Consider the following 17,425-nt stretch of genomic DNA (forward strand, 5'->3'; position numbering starts at 1 on the left):
CCGCCTCGCACGGTGCGGCGGGGCGGGGCGGGCGGAGGCGGCGGGGGCGGAGGCAGTCGGAAGGGGAGGGGATGAAAGGGGGCGGGGCTCTGCCGCCCACCGCCCCGCGCCTCGCCCACGCTGAGACCGGGCCCGAACTCATCGCCGCAGTGTCGGCGGCGCCGGCTCCTGCCGCTTTAAGCGGCCGTGCCCATTGTTTGCGCCGCGGCCAATGGGCGCCGGCGGCCGCGGCGCGCGCGGCCAATGGGCGCGGCGCGGGGCAGCGCGCGCGCCGCCCCCGGCTCTATAAGAGGGCCCGTGGCGCCGCGTGAGTCCCCACTGGCTCGCGCAAAGCCATCTTGGCATTGTTCTGCTCGCGCCGCCGCCCGCGCCGCCACAGCCCCGCCACAGCCCCGCACGCCCCCGCCATGTCCGACACGGCCGTGGACACCAGCGCCGAGATCTCCGCCAAGGTGAGCCGCCGCCCCGCGTCTCGCCCACCGCTCGCCGCTTTCTTCGGCTTTATTTTTTTTTCCAAGCGAATTTTTGTATTTTTTATCTTTTTTTTTTTTTAATTTTTTTTTAACCCCCCCGCCTTCCCGCTCGCCCCCCTCTCCCCCCCCCCCCCCCCTCCGTTGAAGTTCGCCGCCCCCCGCGGCGGGGCTCGGTGCGGGGCCGCCGCGCTCGCCGTGCGGAGCAGCCTGCGCCGTTTCTTTGTCTACAGCGTGCGGGAAACGTGCTCGCCGCCCTCGCCGGTGCTGCGAGCCCCGCCGCGCTGGGCTCCGCGGCCCGCTCCTTCCCGCCGGCGGCGGCGGGGCCGTCCGCCGCGGAGGGGCTCGGGGATTGTGTGTGTGGTGGGGGGGGGAGCACGGTTGCGCCTCGGCACCCGTCTCCGGCGGGGGGATGGCGGCGGCGGGCCGCGCTCGCCTCATTCAATCTGCTGCGGGAGCTTGACAGCCCCGTCAAACTTGGGTCCCGCTCGGCCCCGTCCCTGCGGGGCGGGGGGGAGCGCTCCGGAGCGTGCACCGGAGGGTTGGTGGGGGCAGTGACTGTTGTGGAGTTGCTCCCGAAAAGGAGGGGGGCTGGCGTTGCTGTTTCGGAGTTGCACCCGGTTGGGGGGGGGGCAATTGCTGTGTCGGTGTTACCCCCGGAGGAAGGGGGGGGGAGTTGCTATTTCGGAGTTCCCCCCCGGAAGGGGGGGGGGCAGTTGCTGTGTCGGAGCTGCCCCGGATGGTGGGGGTTGCTACTTCGGAGTCGCCCCCGAGGAGCGGGGGGGGTAGTTGCTATTTTCGGAGTTGCCCTGGCGGGGGCATTCCCCACGGCGGAGCTGCGCTGGGGCGGCGGGTCTGGGGTCTCTGGGCCGAGTCCCCCGCAGCGGGATAACTTTGCGAGTCGGTGCCGGTGGTGATGGGGAGCAGTTGGGGAGCGCCGGTACCGGCCGGGAGAGGCTTTCCCGGGGGTCCCCGCTGCGGCTCCCGGCGCCCGCCTTTGTCTGCGAGCCGCGGCGGAGCGTCCCCCGGGGGCGCCGGGCACCCGGTGGGCTGCGCTCCCCGCTGGGCTGTGAGCGGCGATGCGCCCCGTCGAGCCCGGGGCCGCGGCCGAGTCCTCCGGCCGCTGCCGGGAGAGTTGCGGGGGGACCCGACCCGGGCCCCGGGCGGGTGCGTGGGAAGGCGGCGGGCGATGGGGCGGCCGTGCCCGGGGGCCTCCTCACTCTGCGCCCCGGCCGGCACCGGGTCGTGCCGCTCCCGGGGAAAGCGGGGCTGGAGGGAAAAAACCCGACAGCGAGGAGGGTTTACAGAAAACAACCAACAAAACGCCGTTTCTGGCAGATTTCGATTTCACTTCTGTTTCCCGCTCCCGCAGCCGTATCTTCCCCCCCCCCCCACCCCCTCCCGCCCTGCCTCCGCTCCGGGGCTGCGGCTCGGTCCCCGCTGCCCCCGGCTCTCCCGGAGCGGGAAGCGGCGAGGCGGGTCGATCGCCATCCCTCCCCGGGGGAACGGGGCCAAGTTCGCCGTTAACCTTCCCCTGCCCTTTACAGCGTGGGGGAAGGGGGCCTCGTCCCCGGCTCGCCCTCCCGGGGCGGGGGGGGGGACGGGACGGAGGGTCCGTGCTGCGGGGCGGGCGGAGGCACGCACGGCGGCGGCGAGGTGACAACCCCCCGGTGGCGGGGGGGAAGCGCGGAGGCACCGGGGCCGTTCGCCCTCATCCCGCCTTGCCGTCCGGAGCGCTCCCGGGAGGCGGGGAGTGTGTGTGTGGGGGGGGTGTCCCGCCCCGCCCGGGCGGTGGCTCCGCGCCGAGCGCCGCCCCCGGCCGCCGCCGTGCGGCGGGGCGCCCACCACGTGCGGCCCTACCCGCGCCGCCCCCTGGGAGCCGGAGTCCGCCGCGCCGCCCCCGCCGGGACTACACTTCCCGGCAGCCCGCGGGGCGCCGGGCCGGCGCGCTGGCGGGCGGCCAATGAGAGGGGCGCGGAGAGTGGCGCGCGGTTTGAACGGCGGCCGGGCGCGTGGCGGCGCGGGGGGGGCCCCCTGCCGGCGGGAGGCGCGGGCTGCGGCGCGGCGGCGGCTCCTCCGCCATCCCGCGGGGTGGACGCGGGTCCTTGCTGTGGCGGTGGGCAGCGGGGCAGGGGCAATCCCGGCCCTTTCCACCGGGATCCGGCCCTCCCCGCCGGCAGCCGCGGCTGCAGGGCCCGTTGCTGGCGCTCGCGCCCCGGGAGCAGAGCGGGAGCGAAGGTAGAGCTTCCCGGGCAGTTGGTGTATGACTAAACACCGCTGCTATTTTATGGACAAACAGCCTCGCCACACCTATAATTAGAGGCTCTGTCAAAGCTTTGGAGCGAAAGCAGTCCTGCTGCACGGACTGCGGGGTTGAAGGCTGCTGTACAGATCTGTCTGTTTGTGTTGGACTGGGCCTGGGGAAAGGGAGAAGCTGTGGTCCTTTCTGCCACCCTGTTGCTAGCACAGGCTTCGTGACCTGGCATCCCGACGGTCGTTAAACTGAGAGCGTCTTCAGTGGTGTGGGGAAGGTCAGGGCTGGAGATCTGTCTAGCTAAAATCCCCAAGAATGAGTCCCCAATTCACCGGGAGAATTGCTTACGTCTCGTAAACGACTCTTTTTGAAAAGAACGCTCAGGCATAGTGAGGCGTGGAAACTCTGACTGCTTGATTTGCTCAGTGTTGAACTTTGGAAAAGCTTTGTCGCTCTCCTGCCCGTTTGCCTGATGTGAGGCAGTGGCTGCAGAACCACAATGGTGCGCGAGAGGTTAAATGGTTGTGATCAGCCTCCAGGGAACAGGGGAGCAGGAGCCGCTGACAGTGTAAAACTGTGGCGGAATTGGGCAGTGTGGAGGAGATAGTCTGGGATTCGTACGTGAGCAGCGAAAGGAGGAGGGAGCTTGTGTTGTTGTTTTACTCCAGACTCCTGGGATGCTGGTCTGATTAGGTGAGGTCCGATCAACAGGTGTAGTCGCCCCAAAGCTTACTTCCGAATAAAGTCTTTCTTCGGTGCGCTGGCAGCCTGGGTGCCTCTGGTAACAGCGTCTGCGTTTGCCTAAGTGGCTTAAATAATCTGGTGGTCTAAAGCCCCTGCGCTGTCTCACCTAAGCAGCCTGCAGGGTAGTAGAAACCCTCCCAAAACAGAGCAACGGTCACACTAGCAGGGCCAGGGCCATGCTCTTACCTGCCGACGTTCCCACGAGGAAGTGACAGTGGCTCAGCGGGAGTGAAAGTGCCTGTTCGCTGCGGGCTGTGAGGCAGCCGCAAAGGGCAGGCGGGAGGGGGGCAAAGCCGCTTGCTGCTGCAGCAGCGAAGTAGGGAGCTGCCAGCAACTTCTAAACACCTCGTGGTCGCTGCCGAAGCCGGCTGTGTGGCTGTGCTGCTGGCCCCAGGGAAGGGCCTCTCTGCTTTCCTTGGCTGGGGTAACGCTCCTTGTGCTGAAGGATCTCACTCCAGCTGATGGAGGAACAGAAGGGGAGGAGGATGCAAGCAGAGATGCCAGTGTTAAATCCAAGTGTTCTTTATGCGGGAACATAAAGTTGGATCCTCTCAGCCTGTTTGCCGAGTGACTTGGCATGACATTTTGACAGTGATCAATAGCAAAAACACACAAGCTCCCGCTCTCCTCTTTGCTCGCGGTGGAGACTTGAACTGAACTAGCCAGGCACGGCTCTTGGAGCAGTGTAAAAATAGACTTCTTCCCCCACCCCATCCTGTTACACTTAAAGCTGTGAGCTGGATCCTGGAATCTCCTCTCTGCTGCTGCGAGAAAGACCAGGCATGTAATACTTGCCGTATGATTTTCCCCAGGCAGGGCAAAGACTGCAGTCTCTGCTAATGAGTCCCTGGGATTTATTCCTGCTGTGAAGGTACCGAGCAGCCGTGGACGTCCGCAGCCCTGGGGCAGCGGAACCCGTACCTTGGATGGGGCTGCCGGCTCTTGCGTGGACTGTGCTAAGATGGGCAATCAGCCAGCTCTGCTGCTGTTGAGCATGTGCAGGCGGCCAGCTCTGTGTGTTTGGGAGCTCGGAGGTGAAACAGAGCAGTTTCTTTTTTAGATAGCTGCTCTCTGGCAAGGCTGACTTGGATTGAGATTCGCCCCCGCGCTCTCCCGTTCCCAAGGAGGAGCCAGAATGTGGCGACCAAATTGCAGAGCAAATCAGTGTGAAGAGAAACCAGCTCCTGCTCTCTCTTGGACTGTGTTTTTCACACCTGATCTGCAGCTTCTCTGACCCAGGCACCTGGAATCGGGGTGACTTCTCTGCTTTTCTGCTCCTTCCAGGATCTAAAAGAGAAGAAGGAAGTTGTTGAAGAAACAGAAAATGGCAGAGATGCACCGGCCAACGGCAACGCTGTGAGTATGGCTAAGATCTCCAGGGAGAGGCAGCCCTTACACCAGCGCCTTTTTATTTTCCTCCCCCTTCTTGCTTTTGCTGCGAGCTCGTCCCCAGCCCTGCTGAGAGGGGACCCCTCCAAGTGGCAGCACTGCGCTGTGCAAAGCCCTTGAGCCTTTGGGGCTTCAGGTTCAACAGATTCTCCCGAGCCTGTGGGCAGTTCATGTGTGTACAGAAAGGAAGGACTGGGCTTGGATCCCCCCCCCCCCCCCGAAAGCTGTGTGAGGTTGTGTCCAGTGCCTCCTCCTTCTTAGGCACTGGAAAAGGAGAGGAAAAAAAAAAAAAACCCCAAGCACTAGATTTACAGTGTTACAATCAGTTGAGCGGGGAAATACATTGTGTACAAGTAAACCCCTTAGTTTTCTATTTTTAACATGCCAGGGGAAATTCACTCTGCTGCATTTCAGTGTGTCACAGAGCCTTTGCAGTCTTTGTCTTGGCCTCAAAGCTGCAGCCCTAAGTTACTCTAGACTTGATCCTTTGTGCCTGGTCTGCCTGTGTTGTGTGCATGCAGGAAGCGGGACACACGCCTGGGGCTCCGGTGGGCTGGTGCTTTGCTTTAGGCAGGAAAGGTGGGGACGCGCACTGCTGCTGAACATCTTTTCCCCCTTCTCCCTTCCCCAGTGCATTTTTTTAAGTGATATTTTGTCTTGCCAAGGAGAACGAGGAAAATGGAGAGCAGGAGGCTGACAACGAAGTAGACGAAGAGGAAGAGGAAGGTGGTGAGGAAGAGGACGAGGAGGAAGAGGGTGATGGTAACTTTCTTTGTTCCCCCTGCCCCCAGCCCACGGCTGCATCCTGCCCCGGACAGCAGACTCCTGGGAAGCAGAGGAGAGCGGAGAGCAGCATCTCCCCCTCGCGGCTGTGGCTGGGCAGCTCTTGCCAGCCGGGCTCCGTCCTTCCTCGCTCGCCTGGGCCACCAGTGCTGGGAGTGAAGTCAGCCTTGAATCCCTTCCAGCAGGTTGAGGGCAGATTCCCTCCTCCCTCCCTCCTCTGGCCAGACGGCACCGTACTGTGGTGCTGAATAAGCGCATTAGCCCTTCCGTGCGAGTAGTAAAACCTGCCCTTGACTCTTGTGATCGCAGCAGCCGCTGCACACACGAGTGCCGGCTTGTGGGACGGGGACAGCCCTGGATGGCCGTGCCTTGGCACAAGGGATAAGGTCACCATCCTTGTTCATGGAGCAGCATGCTCAGAGGCTGATGTGGTCCCCTCTCCCAGCCCTTTCCTGGGCTGGATGCCATGTGGAAGTGGGCAGAGGAACGTGCAGCTCTTCCCTGCTCCTCCCACAGGAGCGGGCGGCAGGCTTGCTTTGAACCTTCCCTTTCTGCAGTGTCCCACATCTCCTTGCCCTCCCCTCTTTCCTGACCTGATCCAGCCTAGAAGTGGGTTTTGGCAGCAGTGACCAGAAATCCAGCAGTGACTTGCCAAATCACTTCTCACCCTCCCTGCTATTTATTTTTTCCCCAAGATCTACTTGGAGGAATAACATTGTTTATTTTTATCACTCCTTAAGGCTGGGAGAAAACCATTCTTGTTATGCTGAAATGAACTTGGGGCCCTTGATTAGCTGTCACTAGGTTAATCCCCTGTGAATTTTCAGTTTACGTGCTGACCTACTAACCTGTTGGTTAGTTTTGGGAGACAGGGACAGGGCTGGAAACTCAATGACTTGTTAGGGCAGTGCCTATTCAGACAGTGTAAGCAGGGCGAGCTGCCTCCTTTGGGGTAGCGCTCGGCTCTCAGCAGCCTGCTGTCTGCCATACCTTTTGGTAGGAAAAAAGGGGAATTGTGGCCTAGGGGGAAAAAAAGGGAATTGTGGCCCTGTTCATACTCAGGTTTTTAACCCTTGGGGACGGAGCACAGCGCTGCCATGTGCTGTCATGAGCCTATTGACCTCCAACCCTGCTTAGGGGTGGAAGAGGGGGGAATACTTGTCTCTCCCTGCTCCCCTCAGGCAGGAGGAGGATGCGTGTGCTGCAGGCGCGCGTGTGCGGGGTGGAAGTGTTGCTTGGATACTGCTGTAACAAGCCCAGGGAGCTTTGGTCCCGCAGTGCCAGCCCCACTTCCCAGCTTGCTGAGCGCAAGCATGATTTGGCACACAGTGCTTGGAGGCACAAAACACCTCGCTGGGATCCTGCTCCGGCTCTCTCTGTCCGGCTCTCTGTCTGTCCCTGCTGCCCTCGGGTGATCCCTGCCTGAGAGCTGCACCTGAGCAGCTGAATGCTGCAGGAGAGAGATTTAAAGGCAGCGAGTGCAGCTTGCATCAGCTTTTTTTCCCCAACACTTGCAGCCAAACTCCATCCCAGAGTTTGACAGCAGAGGGGAGCTTGAGGGTGTATTTTTCTTGCCCATCTTCCCATTCCATCTCATTATTTGCTTTGCTTAAAGCAGCTCAAAGAACTAAAAATGCTCCCAATCAGCTTGGCACTGTCACCTGACTTGCCGGCCGGCCCGGTGCATGTGATGGCTGCTGGGGTGTTGATCCATTGCTGGGAGTTAATCTTGGCCCTTCCCACCACATCGGCCACGCCGCTGTGGAGAGGAGAGGGGAAGGGGGGAGCATGGGCTGACCTTAATCCTCCTGGCTGTCTATACGTGTGGCTTGTGGCAGTGGTTTAAAGCCAGCTTACTGGCCTTGACGCTCCTAAGTTTTAGTAGGGTCTCCTGTTACACAAGAGACTCCTTGGCAGCTGAGAGGCTGTTCCTCCTCTGGGGCCTCTGGTCTTGCCCCCGACCCCCCAAAACTGGACGAAAGCGATGGATTTGGTCGTTCTGATCCACTGGCCTATTTGAGCTCAAAGTGGGTCAAAGCCCAGAGCGCTCTGCTCATCCTCCTCTTTGGCTGTCAGATAAGTTGGTAGCATTTGTTTGCTGTTCTGATAATTAGAAAGTGTTCTGACTCAGAACTAATGCGTTCTGGCTCTCTTAACTCATTAAAGATGGACTAATAGCTGCGAAGGGAAGCAGAAGTAATCTGGAGCGGTTAGGCGGAGCAGCCACTAGAAAGAGTTTTTTCCTCTCCCTTTTTTTCTCCCCTTTTTGCCGTGATTTCAGTGCTCGTGGTAGGTGCTGGTTTTGCTGTCCCGTTGCCTGTGCTACAAATGCGGTGCGAGCCAGATGTGATGCTGCCAATCCTTATTTCCCCTTTGGTGGGTCAAGTCAGTTGGGTTTGCCCCAAAAGCCCCCGTGTCCTCAGGCACCTGCTGTCCTGAGCAGGGGCTGTGCCAGCTGGGGAGATGGGACCGTGGGCACAGCAGTGTGGGGCTGAGGCAGAATTAAACTCGGAGCTGAGGTGCATGGTGCTGCAACCCTCTGAAAGGATCTCATGTTCCTCCCCTTCTCCTCTGTGCAGGTGAGGAAGAGGACGGTGATGAAGATGATGAAGCTGAGGGAGCCACAGGCAAACGGGCAGCTGAGGATGATGAGGTAGGAAGAGCAATCAGCCCCTCAGAGCCAACTGTGTCCCTAGAGGGTTTGTGGGGGGAGCATCAGTGGGGCCAGAGAGGCTGGGCTGGGCTCTGGGGCTGCAACGCCCTGCCTGTGCCTCTCTGGGGACGCAGCCCAGTTCCATTTATAACACTGGCCTGGTTAGCGAGGTGTCAGCTCTGGCTGTGCGGAGCCGCTGGCCCTGGGTTGGGAAGCCCCAGGGTGCTCATGGTGGGCGAGGGCGGGGGTGCTCCGGGGCTCCCCGAGCTGGCTGCGAGAGAGGATTTTGCACAACGGGGGAAAACACTTGTGTTGCTCTGTCCTTGTCCCTGAGGCAGGAGAAGGACCTGAAACCCTCTCCTGCCTCGCTGCTGCCCACCTTGGGGCTGGCGAGAGCCACATCCCTGGCAGCCCCGCTCCCCGTCCTCTCTCCTGATGGCTTTGCTTTCCCTCCAGGATGACGACGTCGATCCCAAGAAGCAGAAAACTGATGAAGATGACTAGGCAGCAAATTATTATTATTTTTTTTTAAATAAGGAGGAAAACAAACCAACAAAAAAGGCCAGCGCGTCCTCTTCACCCTTGGGACCCCCCCCTTCCCTCCCGTTGCAACCCTCTTCCCCCCCACACACACCCCCCCCTTCCTCCCCCCTCCGCCGTGGTCATCCTCACCAAGTAGAGTGAACCCCGTTCCTGGCCCCCCAGCGCGGCGCTGCCACTCAACGAACATACGAAACGATTCGCCCGTTAGCGGGGAGAGAAACCCCCCCTTCTCCCACAGACCCCCTACCCCCCAAGCACCAAAACTTCAAGGCCCTGCTTTCTTTCTTAAAAGTACTTTAAAGGAGAATTTGTTTGTATTTTTTATTTACATTTTATATTTTTGTACATATTGTTAGGAGGTCCGCCATTTTTAAGTGATCTCGGATTGACCAAAAGGGGGGCTTTGAAGTGTATATCTCTCTTGTTACCTATCTCTGACTTTACTTGTGGTGTGACCAGGCCCAAACCATTATCTCAAAGGAGAATAAAACAAAACCTTGTAAAAAAAATTAAAAAAAAAAAGACAAAAATGCAAAAAAAAAATTTACAATCTTATTCTGAGCATTCCAGTAACTTTTTTTTGTGTATGTACTTTAGCTGTACCATAGATCGTGGTTTGTATGAGGTGGCAAGGCCAAAGATAAAAAGGTTTTCTTTTTTTTTTTCTGTCTATGAAGTTGCTGTTTATTTTTATTTTTTCTTTTTTTGGCCTGTTTGATGTATGTGTGAAACAATGTTGTCCAACAATAAACCGGAATTTTATTTTGCTGAGTTGTCCTAACAAGGCTGCCTCCCAACTGCTGCTTTTTGTTTTTGTTTTCATTTGTTTTAGTTTTTCTTTCTTTCTCTCCTTCCTTTCTTTCTTTGCTTTGGACTTGGGATGGGAAGAGAGTTGGAGAGAGGGTAGAGGGATACAGGGTGTTGATGGGGAGGGTCTGGGGGCTGTGGTCCCAGGCAGTGTCTTCAGTGCAGGGCTGTGCCATCCCCCTGCTGCTGTTGTCAGGGCAGGTGAGGCCGCGTGTTCTCATGGCTGTACCCTGGAGAGCTGCAACTGTGCCCCCGGCATGGCCTCTGCATGATCCCACGGGGTCTGGTTGCTCTCGTGGATCAGTAGTGACAGGTTAGACTGGGAAACCAGAGATACAGGTTCAATGAGAGTGAGCTGGGGTGTGTGGGTATGGGGTGCTCAGCAATCCTGCTGTCCCTCTGCAATCAGACTTGTTGGGAATTGTGTTTGGCTGGTGTAGTGGGGATGAGAAACGCCTCCCAAAAATCCTTTGCAATGTCTGCTGTGAGTGGGTGACCCTCCAGTTGTGGGATGGTGGGTGCTGAAGCCATGCAAATGCCTTCCCTTTCTTTGGGCTGTGTGAGGCAGCGCAGGGCTTGTTTACAGCATCTCTGGCAGCGAGGTAGGATGTGTGCTGGAGGAGGCAGCATTCAGTAGGGCTTGAATGAGCCAGAACTGCTCCCTGAGGGATGCTTCAGCCTGCATTGGCCACCCAGCAATTTCTGGGGTGCCAGGTTAGCAGAGGGTTGGTGGTGGGACCCCAGGAGGCAGGCTGGGGTTTGTCTGTCAGCTTTAACCGAAACAAAAATGCTGTAGCTTAGCCTAGATCTCTGCTGCTTTGCTCCTAACCTTCCTCCAACTCATTTTTCCTCCTTCCTCTAGGGTGTTGGAACTCAGAATAGCTCAGCCTGCTCTGCCAGGTGTGTGGAGACCCGTTTGCAGGAACCCACCTTGTACCTGTGCCTCCCAAACCCTCGCCCCGGCTCTGGCAGGTCCCCTTTCCCCCGCTGACCCAGCCCCATGCCGAAGCCCTGCCAGATGGTCTCATTTCCTCTTCTTGCCCTGCAATCCTGGTAATTAGCATTGAGATGCTGGGGAGTGATCTTCATACTATTTTTTTAAAAAGAAGAGGGACTGTTGTGCATTTAATGCGCTGGCTGTGAGGGTCACAGCTCCTCCTGATCCCTGGGAGCAGCCAGGTCACATAGTGCCACTTACACCGGTGGCAGATAAGTTCAAAATCTGGCTCCTTGTCCTTAATTATCCAGCTAATCGTGGTGCTAGCCGATAGCTTATCAGATTTACTGCCTTGATTCACGGGCCATATCCAGTCCTGCCTTTCGCCTGCCTGGGTGATGGGGTGCTCGTGGCAGGGCTGGAGGCTAGCACTAGATTTGATTAGTGGGTGCTCTGATGTCTCCGATGGGACGTGACAACACGTGAGCGGCAAACAGCGCTGCTGAGTGTCACCATACAGCTGGATGGTGCTTTGTTGTGCAGCGCCGGGAGCTGTGCCTGTGTCCCTGCCACGGCTGCCCCGCGCACGGCTCGGACGATGTGGGACTCTGTGGGACTCTGTGGGACTCTGTGGGACTCGAGCTAGTGCTTGCAGATTTGCAAGGCAAATTATTCAAATAAGTTTCTGCAGCTGAGGAGCCGGTGAGACCAGGCTCTGTGTGTCACCGAAACATGGGGACACTGCACGCACAGCTGGCGCGAGGCCCCCGAGGGGGAAATTTTGGGGGAGCAGTGCCCTCCACTTCAGCGCAGCACCTGTCCTATGGCCTGCATCTCCCCAAAATCTGGGGTTCTTGGGTAGTAGGGACCTTTTCAGTCTGGGATGTGGGGTGTGGGGTAAAAATGGAGGCTGGCCCCAGCCTCCTAGCCGGACAGGCTATTGATGGGTAGGGCACAGAGCAGACAGGGGTGAGGAGAGGGCAGGCCAGGGGGAACCTCCAGCCCCACCGCTCCTGGTCCTCAACTGGCTGCCGTGAGTCCGGCGGCCGCTGGGGACGGAGAGGCCAAGCCCCGCTCCCTCGCCTCCAGCTGCGCAGGGCAGCCCCATGGTTTCTGCAGCCTGTTTCTACCCCTCTCGGTACCAACCTGCAGTCACAGCTGGGCTCTGGGGGCTCTGGCAGCCCCCGCCACCCCGTGCTCCCTGGACGTGCTCCCACGTCTTCAGTGCAGAGAGGGCAGACGCTGCCCCGGGTGCAGAGTGGGGCAGGGACAGGCTGGTCCTGGCACTGGGGGCTGAGACTGGTCACAGCTCAGTGCATGGGCCACGGCAGGGAGCCCCTCCCCAGCCCCACTGCTCAGCCACCTGGCCCCAGCCAATCTCCACGCACCAGCACAGCCTATCAGCCAATCCTACACTGCCACTTGTCCCTACTCCCCCCCCCCACCTCCCTCCCTCCCTCATTCTGCCTCCACCAACCACAATCAAGCAACACCCAGTTCTGACCAATCCTGGTCCGCCACCTGGTGCTTCCCCCAGCCAACCACGTGCCGCCACCTGTCTCTGCTGCTGTCTCGCCCTTCGCAGCAGCAGCTTACCAATCACAGGGTGAGGGAGACTGCTCCGAGCCAATCCGGAGCTGCCACCTGTCATCTGTCCCAGCCAATCAGAGGCAGCCACACCCCACCAAGAGGTATAAAGGCCCCTCAGTGCCGGGGCTCTGCCTGTGTTCGGGGCTGCCCTAAGGTGGAGCATTGATGGTCCTTTGAAAAAGCCTCCTGCTTGTAAGGTCCCAGAGGGGATGTAGGCTTGAAGGTGGCTCTTCATCTCATTTGGTGCCTGATGCCACCCAGGGCCTTCTGGGTGAAGCCAAAATGCTACAGGGATTGCTCGTCTGGATGATGTCTTGGGATGGGGACCAGGAGCAGCAGGTCCCCCTCAGCAGGAGAGGCCTTGCAGGAGTCGTGCCAGCTGAAAGCACCCCCGAGGATGTCTTAGAAATGGTCTCCCTGGTGAGACGGCCTTGTGCTAGGGGCTGCCCACTGGGACCTGGGGAGTCCCACCTGCCTCTGGTGCGCAGAAGATGATCTCCACCACTGCCTGGTGACCAGAGCCAGGCTTCGTGGGGGGCTCCTGCCCCGGGACTGGAGGCGAAGAGCACGTGGCCATTGGGTGCCACGGTGCTGGGTCCCTCACCCAGGGCTTCAAAGGTCGCAGCTGCAACCTGCAGAGCAGAAGTACTGCTTGTGCTGCCCTTTGCCTGCAGACGTGACCCATGCGTAATGGGCAACTTGATTCCTGGTTGGACTGCTGATTGTGCTGGTCCTGGAGACCACACAGGTGAATGTCTGAAGCTGTTCCGAGGTGCGCTAGCTGGCTGCTGACCACTGAAGATAGCCCAGGTAGCTCCCAAGCATACCTGTTGGGAGAGCTGCAGGGTGCCTCGTACAAGCCTGGAAGGACTTGGGCTGTGCCAATGTGTACAGGTGGCCGCTTGGACCAAGGGCAGCCTTTCCCAAGGAGCCTCTGCTGTGGCTGGGCCTCATCTGGCATGCCGGTGTCCTGTGTGTGGCTGAACAACCAGTTGAATTGGGAGCAACTTCCATGTGGTTGGGCTGAAATGCAATGCACTGGTGGAGCCATGCTACCAAAGGCCACAGCCAGTGTATCTAGTGGGGCTGAGCCCATGCCCTGCAGGCAATGGGGCTGGGTATGGACCAGCAGACTTATCTCCAGTCCTGACCTCCTGCCTGTGGTAGGTTAGGACCTGTTTCATCAGCTCAAGCCTGTCCTGCACCAGCTGTAGCTTTCAGTCAGCCTCATCCAAAGCTCTTCTTGTTGTATCTTGACAACCTTCATGAAATTTGGAGCACCTTGAGGGCTTGACGGAGAACCTGCCTGTGGACAATGCAGGACTTGGACTCCAAACTAGACATGGGCTGGGGCTACTAGTGTGGTTTGTGTCTGGGCAAATAATTGGCATCTACTTAAGAGTCTGACGAGTGAAACTGCTTTCCAGGCACAACTCCTCAAGATGACAAACATGGAAGAGGCGTTGCTGTTGAAAATAAGACACGAAGAGCTGTTCCTCTGGCAGAGCAATTGCCATCCAGCTCAGGGTGCGAGGCATCCTGGGGGAACAGGCCCCAAGGAGTGGGCTGGGGAAGCCTGGGAATATTGGCTGGTCTTGGCCCATCCTGCATAGTGAATACGTGCCTCCTAAGTGGCGTAGGGATGTTTGTGTGCTTGCCCCGAGAGCTGTCTGGGCTCTGGTAGGAAAGCCCAGCCCATGCTGAAGAACAGATGTGGGAGATCTGGTTTCCTGTCTCGTCCCTGGCTGCCACGTGCCCCATGGCCTGTCCCCCTTGGTGTGCTGGGGCAGCTCTGGTCCTGGACCTTGACTTGGCAGTTGCAGGGACCTGGCAGTCCCCAGACCAACGGAGGTCCTCGAGATCTGAAACCCAAATGCATGCTAATCCCTGCTGCCTGCTCTCCTTGGGGCTGCCACCCTTCTCCTTCCCCACTCCAGGGTGGCAGCCTTGGAGAGGGAGCAGCACTCAAGTGCTTGTGGCTCCTCCTGCACAGAGGAGGAATCCTTCATCCTTCCCTGTGCCGATGGCTGCTCCCTCTCGTCCAGCCAACCTGATCCTCTCCGGAGGGTGGGAGAAAAGGATGAAGGGCTCTGGGGGACCCACGGCTTTGCATGCCCTTAGGAGGGCCATGGCTCCTATTCATGGCTGGCTGGGGACCCCCTGTGCTAGTGGGGAGCCCCAGAGGGAGCGGTGGGGGACAGCCGGAGGTGGTGGGGCTTGGAGGGCCCCCCTGTAGTGCTATACTACGTGCGATCCAGGAAGAGACCTGGGAGGAAGCAGTGAGCACTATGCTTCAGAGCAGATGGGGACGTGGAGAGGCTCTTGTGTTCCTTTCCTAAGAATGCAGTGTAAGTGGGGCAGCTGCGGGACATGAAAGTTCAACCCTATTAGCCCCTGGAGAATCCACAGGGATGGAAACCTCAGACTGTAAATCTGCAGGGATGGAGTCCTTCCCTGCCCAGGAGGGAGGCCTGAGGGCAAGGGGCTCTGCTGCTCCCTGCATGCCAGCTGGGTGTCAGGCAGAGATGTGGGTCCTCCCGCTCGCTTTGGGCATAGGGGTGCCCCAGGCTGTGGGCACCTCTCTGGCCCCCTCCCCTTGGCTGCAGGCAGAGCAAGCTCCCAGCCTCTGTCTTTCAGGGAGCTGGAAACCAGCACCCGTCTTTCATGACTTGGGCAGGGGGGCCAAGGGGTGATGCAGCTTGTGCCCAAAGTGGGATACCTAGATGCTTGGCTGGTGCATGACCCATGGGCAATGCTGAGGAGGACACCCCATAGCAAGTGTGAGCTACCTACTCCCCAGCCGGCAGCCCCAGCACAGGCAGGGAAGGGACGTGGCTCCAAATTGCCTGGCTGGGGTGGCAGGGGGTGTGGTCCTATGTGGGGCTGGGGAGCCCACTGAGCCTGCCTGGGGTTGGCTCCACCACCATGCAAGGCCCCAAAGGCAACATGAGGGCTCAGAGTGGCTCCCAGCTGCTGTGGGATGCACCCAGGAGGCAGGGGTGGGTGCAGAGCCAGCAGCCCAGACTCCTGGCAAGCCAAACCCCGGCCAGCATAGGGGCTGGCTCTCTATCCTGGGGCAAATGCCCCTTAGCCCTGCTTATCCCCCCCAAGGCAAAGATGTGCTGCTTCCCTGGGGACACCCACCAGCACAAAGGCCTGTCCCCAGGACAGACTGTGGGAGCAAGGCTGCAGCTCTGGGGCGATGCCCTTGGGGGGGGTGAGCAGCAGGCAGGAGCAGGGCTGTGGGGCTCTGCCGTGGGATGGGGCAAGTGCAGGGGCACCTACCCCCAAGCAGGCACTGGAGCTGCTTCTCCCTGCCCTGTGCTGCGCCATGGGGCACCCCACAGAGCAGGCTGGTCCCCAGTAAGGTCTGGGCACTGTGTTTGGCTGTGGGGAGCCCCACTGGGCTGTTAGACATGGCCTTGGGCTATCAAGGCTTCTGCATCCCCCAGCTTAGCAGGGGTAGGGCTGAAAGAGGGATAAAGGCAGGTGTGAAGCACAGAGGTGTCGGTGCCTGCGGGAGGTGCTGGGACACCTCACCCAGCAGTGGGAGCAGCCCTGGTCCTAACCATGTGCCCGCTGGTATCCCCGGAGGGGCTCCGGGCTGGCACAGGACTTGGTATGTCCAGCCCAGTGCAAGGGCTGCTCTTCTCTTGGGGCGGAGCGGGTGGCACGTCCCATCCTGGGTGGCCCACCACCTACCTGGCATGGGGCTGGCTGGCCCTAGCTGGGCATCAGTGGCTCTCCCGGGGTCCCTGCCCGACGCGGTGACCCAAGGCAGCGTCCTTCCTGCTCAGCTGCAGGCGCTGTGCAGGCGCTGTGCAGTCCAGAGCAATATTGCTGTATTGCAGCACCATCTAGTGCTGTGGGATGGGGAAGCCCAGGACCCCAACGCTCCCTGCCCCGAGAGCTATGGCAGTACCGTGGGGACAGGCCATGGCTGTCCCGTGTCCATGGGTTATGCCGCCAAGGCCACCCTGCCAGGAAGCCCAAACAGGTTGTTGGTGATGGGGATGAATGGGAAGCACTGTGTGCCGGCTGGCCTGGTGCAGCCAGCGCTATCCCTCCTGTGCCCCTGCTCTGTGCCAGGGAGTTTCCTGCAAGGATCCTGGGAAGCATCGAGGGGTGCAGATGTTCCCATTCCTGATTCAAAGGGGTGCAGACGTTCCCATTCCTGATTCAAATGTACCTGGCCTCAGCTGCTGGTTTTGCCACCTCCTCCCACGGAAGGTGGGCTTCTACACTCTCCTCTGACCACTTTTGCTTTTCTATCAGCCAGATGATCCTGGCTCCTTAAGTCCCCCGCCGTCAGGGTCTTCACATCACTCCTGTGGCTTCCTCCTGCATCCCTGGCAGTTTATTGGTGTCTGTCTTCCACAGCCAGGATGAGTGTGATCCCCTCCCACAACTTGTTGCTGTTCCCCTTTTGCACTCCCAGGGCAATGCAAGCCCTTTCCAGTCCAGCTTTTGGACACTGGGAGAGCGTTCCACAGCCCCATCCTGCCATCTGCTCCTCCCCTTTCTCCGTGTTCCCAACTCATCCCCTCTCAGCTCATCGTTGTTCCTGGGTGCCTGCCACACTCCCCACCTTGCCAAGCCCCTGGGTGCTGGGAGAGCAGGCAGGATTTTGGCACAGAGCTGGATCCCATGGGAACGGGATGCTCTGCAAGAGGGGCTATGGCGATGACTGGCCCTGCTCCCCTCCCTCAGCTGAGCATGCCGATGGGGAAAACCACCATGGATGTAGATGTCATGGGTGCAGTGGGGAGAGGCGGGTGCTGAGCCACAGCAGGGATTGTACCCACATCCCACGGCACTGAGGGCTGGTGGGCAGGGGGGTCCCTAGGGCAGGTGGAGTTAGGCACCTTGGATTGAAAAGGGGCCTTTTGGGGCCTGTCTCTGCCCTGGCTGCCCTCCTGTCTTCGGGGATGGATGGGACTGTACCAAAGTCACCTGGCAGCCCCAAGGCCCCCATGTCTGAGTGGCTCGACACCTGGTTTGGGCTCTGCCCACACTATCCCGATGACCCAGGAGCGGGATCTCTGCCCCCAAAAGGGGACAGAGGAACCCGAATCTCCCCAGCCCTCCTGTCCCTCTCCCAGTGCTGGCAGGGGAGAATGGAGCTGGGTAAGGTGGGACAAGATGGCGCTGACCCCGCAGGCTGCCCGCGGCTGCCACGCGCTGCTTGCTGCCATGCACTGCCTGCACCCGCAGGAAGGTAAGAGTAGCAAAGCAGGCACCGAACGTAATGTGGC

The 17,425-nt window shown here is 59.6% G+C and overlaps 1 protein-coding gene across 3 annotated transcripts; it reads left to right on the plus strand.

The window, feature by feature from the left end:
* Nucleotides 1-372: 372 nt before the first annotated feature.
* PTMA (prothymosin alpha) lies at nucleotides 373-9,603 on the plus strand. 3 transcript variants are annotated; one of them, XM_059822564.1, is made up of 5 exons: nucleotides 373-452; nucleotides 4,753-4,824; nucleotides 5,523-5,619; nucleotides 8,220-8,293; nucleotides 8,750-9,603. In XM_059822564.1, the coding sequence occupies exons 1-5, from the start codon at nucleotides 408-410 to the stop codon at nucleotides 8,795-8,797; spliced, it is 336 nt and encodes a 111-aa protein (XP_059678547.1). In that variant the 5' UTR covers nucleotides 373-407; the 3' UTR covers nucleotides 8,798-9,603. The 3 variants fall into 3 exon arrangements, with proteins under 3 accessions (XP_059678547.1, XP_059678549.1, XP_059678548.1); XM_059822566.1 differs by having other exon boundaries at nucleotides 5,523-5,613; XM_059822565.1 differs by having other exon boundaries at nucleotides 5,526-5,619.
* Nucleotides 9,604-17,425: the final 7,822 nt, after the last annotated feature.

This window comes from Gavia stellata, chromosome 11, assembly GCF_030936135.1.
Source record: "Gavia stellata isolate bGavSte3 chromosome 11, bGavSte3.hap2, whole genome shotgun sequence".
Taxonomy (NCBI): Eukaryota; Metazoa; Chordata; class Aves; order Gaviiformes; family Gaviidae; genus Gavia; species Gavia stellata.